Source organism: Bactrocera latifrons, unplaced genomic scaffold (assembly GCF_001853355.1).
Source record: "Bactrocera latifrons isolate USDA-ARS-PBARC rearing strain unplaced genomic scaffold, ASM185335v1 scaffold_389, whole genome shotgun sequence".
Lineage (NCBI taxonomy): Eukaryota > Metazoa > Arthropoda > Insecta > Diptera > Tephritidae > Bactrocera > Bactrocera latifrons.
Window position 1 is genome coordinate 172,047 of NW_017537033.1, and position 4,287 is coordinate 176,333.

General features: G+C 38.5%; 1 protein-coding gene across 1 annotated transcript; it reads right to left on the reverse strand.

Annotated features, from left to right (window-relative positions):
• Window positions 1–335: 335 nt before the first annotated feature.
• On the reverse strand, window positions 336–3,631 carry LOC108972227 (putative phosphatidate phosphatase). Its single transcript, XM_018938749.1, has one exon. It carries the CDS (start codon window positions 2,416–2,418, stop codon window positions 1,420–1,422), a length of 999 nt encoding a protein of 332 aa, XP_018794294.1. The 5' UTR covers window positions 2,419–3,631; the 3' UTR covers window positions 336–1,419.
• Between the last annotated feature and the right edge of the window lie 656 nt (window positions 3,632–4,287).

The window sequence follows — 4,287 nt, forward strand, 5'->3', positions numbered from 1 at the left end:
TTGTTGAAGTTCTTCAAGCTGCGTTTGGCGAATTTCGCCCACAAACCAGTTTGTGAACACACACATATAGTTATGAATACATAGATTTATAGATATGGACAATAGAGTAAAGAAATAAGCAACAATTTTTGATTAAAAAGGTAAATAAGTATAGAATAGGTAGTAGATAATGTAAAATGAGATTAAAACAAGAAGAATAAAATTTGATATAATTTTCTAAATTTATAGCTGTAAATTTGTATAAATGACCGATAGGTCATAGCTCAATAGATATGTATATATTCATTTTATAGTATATAAAGTGTACATAAGTATAACAATTTTATATAAATAATTGCTATTTAACTAGTTTTTTCGTAAATATTCATATTTTAAAAAATATGCATATTAAATATTTAACAAAAAGTTTAGTAGCTGCGCACTTTAACGCTACTTTCGTATTTGGAGACCTAAGATTTTATTATTTTCTGTGCTTTATATGACTTGTTACATTGTGCTTCAATTAAATTGCAATGATTTGAGGTGTTGTAGACTTTGGAGACTTTTTTGGAGACCTCAAGAATGTTATTTCTGAGCTTCTATATAGAGTATATGCAATAAAATACGCAATATAACTTATTTATAAAGAAGTAAGTTTTGGAGACTTTTTTCGCGACCTTAAAAATTATATTTTTCAACTTCTACACAGTGTATTTGCAATGAAACACGCAATATAAATTATTTATAAAGAAGTAGATTTTGGAGACTTTATGTAGACCTTTTAAAATTTCTATAATTAAACTACTAAACTTATTTTACAACAAATTTCACTTGAAATCAAGTGTTTAGTGATGTTGTCACAATTGTAGACTTTTGTTCAAAGCCTTCTAAGATTTTAATTAAACTTTAATTAGAACGTAAATACATACAATTAAGTAGCGGCGAATTTAGACAAATTTGCAATTATTTTTTAAAACTATTTTGTAGAGCGTAGATTCGCATATGCTCCACTTAAGACAAGTATGTAAGTGATTAGTACCAATGTTGGCAATTAGCAACAATTAGCGTTTGACTAAGCAGTTGCAGACCTCAACAAAATCGTTCAACTGTGAAATACTTCAATGCATGCAGACATGTAAGGAGATACACATACATACAAATACTTGCTTGCAAAATTTCTCTCTGCCACACGAATTCCAATGCCACATGCGTGCATTGCAAACTTAAAACTAAACAAAAAATTTAAAAAGCAAACCAAAAMAGAAATTATAAAAATTATAACAAAATTGCAATGGCTTTCACTGCAGCTCAACTGCATTTCCAGACATTGCTTCAGTTTGTGGTATTTTAAAGCACTGCCACTGCTGCTGCCACATGTGTKTATGTGCATGCGTTTCATTACGTGTTGCCATTTCTCCGCCTGCTCCCGCAATGCCCACTTTACGGCACGTAACCATAGTTGTGGTATGTCTGACCGTAGGCGGCATGATTCGGTCCGTGGTGCTGCAGATACGGCACACTGCCAAATGTGTACGCGGGCAAGACCGGCGTCGCCGATTGCSCCGACGCAGCTGCCAAACCGGAGTGCACTAAGATTTTCGATGCCGCCAYCGAAGACGTTGAGCAACGGCCCTYGAAAAACTTGGCCACATAACATGCCACCAGCCAAGCAAATAAAGCGCCCATCAATATACCCACCAGCACATCGGACCAGTGGTGCCAGTGATCGTTGATGCGTGTYAGCGCCACATACCAAGCCAACATTACGGCGCTGAATTGCAGTAAATGCTTGAGTAACTTGGAGCCGCGTGTGCTCAGCGCCACTTGCAAGTAGAGCGCTATATAGACCATGGCATAGAAGACGGTCGAAGAGTGTCCACTGGGGAAGGACATTGCCACTTCGGCCATCATCCTGTGACTAACATCACTTTCGCATTTGTAGTCGGTAAAGTAGTGACCTTGATTCTGTTCGAATTCGCAGTTGGTGCCGTCGCTTAAACGCGGCTTGCAGATGTTGAAGAAGTACGGGCGCAAACGGCCGATCGAACGCTTCGCTATTTCTGTAGCGACTAGTGTCATCAGTAAGCCGAGCAAATAATAGCCTATTTGTGCGTAAATGTTCTTCCAACGACGCCCACAGTAGCACGACTCGTTTGCGGCATCTTGTGTTGTATGTTGTTTCTTGCCGCGACTATGTGATAACTGGCGAAAAAGTTCGACAACAAATATGACGATGAATGGTATGCCAAAGACTATAATGCATAGCACCGCAAASCCTATAGTTTGTTTGTCGGTGTAAGGATATTGCAACGATTCGTCGCCGCAAAAGAAACCGCGCTTTTGTGGCGGCATCCACTGGCGCAAGGCGACTTCGACGGCAACCAGTAAGACAAAGAGTAGTAGATCGATGAAGCGACGTAAAGCTACCATTGCAGACATCTTGTGGTGATTTTCTGTAATATGTTGTACACGACAAACACGCTTGAGTTTTAGGGCTTAAGTGACTTCTAAACTTATACGCGGTATTTAAAAGTTTAAACCACGTTGTTGGTTAAATTTTATTTTTTTGGCACGCAATTTGTTTAAATTTGCTAGGCTACTATTGTGTTTTGCTTAAGGTTTTCGGAACTTTCGTTGAAAAATCAGTTATTATGTGCGTTAATTTATTTTAAAATTTGTTATATGCTGTTTTTGTGACTTTGTAGACTTTTGTGTAGAGTTCTCAAATTTTTAGTTTTGCTTTGTTTAACTTGCTAAAGCAGTTTGTGCAATACTTGGGTCGATTTGTTAGACTTTCGTGTATATTGTAGACTTTGGAGACTTTGTAGACTTTTTGATTTTCTGTGCTTTGCTTATTTTAGACACATTTTGCGCACCTTAAATAATTTTTTTTTTTGCAAAAATTTGCGTCATTCACTTTTCTAAGCGCTTTCAATAATTCTACCACCGTTTAATATATGCAAAACCTTGCGCCTGACACCTTTTTATCGTTAATTTTTATCGTTTTCTTATTGCTTGCTATTATTGCTGCTGTCTACATCACCGCATCAAGTTACTTCATACACAAATCGCCACTGTGKTTGTTTGAAATATTCTATGTACGGGTTTCTCTATAAATCACACAAATAATTTGTKAATTAACTGGAATTTTAAACTAAAMCCACGAAGCTTTTTGTTCAGCAGCTACTCATTTCGTTCGTAAATTAAAATTTATTAAATTTTTTGCAATGCAATTTTTCAGATTTTATACCGCTGTCGCTATAACGGTTGTTTTAAGTGCGCGCAAAAAATTAGTATGCCACAATCGCCAACAGTTGCATTCAACTGTCTTTCGCCAACTGCACCAAGCGTTCAGCTTATTGGCACTGTTATTGCTTTTGCTACTGTTGCTGTTATTCGCTCACGAATTTTGCCGCGTCGCACAACACGCTCAGACCGCACTTGAAAACTGACTAACCTATCGGCATGAATGTAAATACAAATTGAATCTGGTGCCGCGAAACACCGGTTGGTGCGCAAAGCCAGCCAGCCAGCCAAGCAGCAGGTTTCAACCGACGATGCTTCATTGTTATGCTACATTATGGTTTTGGTTAACGTACGTGTGTTATTAGTGTTGTTATTGTAGTTGTTGTTATTGTATTTGTTGGCAGCGCTTTGACTGCTGTAGTTGGCATGCCAGCAAATCATTACTGTGCAACAGTACAAACAAAAACTCACGACAAAAGCAAAAAATCTCCACAAACACAAACAATAAGACACAAAAACAACAAATTAATTTTTATTGTTGTTGTTACGTTGCTGTATCCGCACTTGGCAGCTACAGCATGCTGCGCGCCGTGGCCTCAGCAACACCAAACACGACTCAACTCAGCTGTTCTTGCGCAGCTCTACAGGCGCCTTAGCGYAGCTTCTTCACTTGTCGCCGCCCGCTGTCAATTTGCGCACACAAGCTGTTAACCAAAAATCAAGCAACGAACACATCCACACACACACACTTTTACATACGTGCTCTCAACAATTGCCAGCCAATGCGTTTGTAAAACTCATTGGGTGCCACATTTTTATGYAAAAAAGCTTGAAATCACAATAAACGGTAACAAGTTTTTTTGTTGTCGACTGCTTGATCGTTCGTATGTTTGGCTCGATCAGCCAGCGAGTTAACAGCTCGCTCGCTACTACAGTCGTCGCTGTTTACCTGTTGCCAACTGTTTACACAATTTCTCTGCCAATCACCTGCCAAGTGTTGTTATTGTTGGTATGTATGTGTGTTGGACCTTCACGGCACACCGACTTTCGCACAGACAGAGC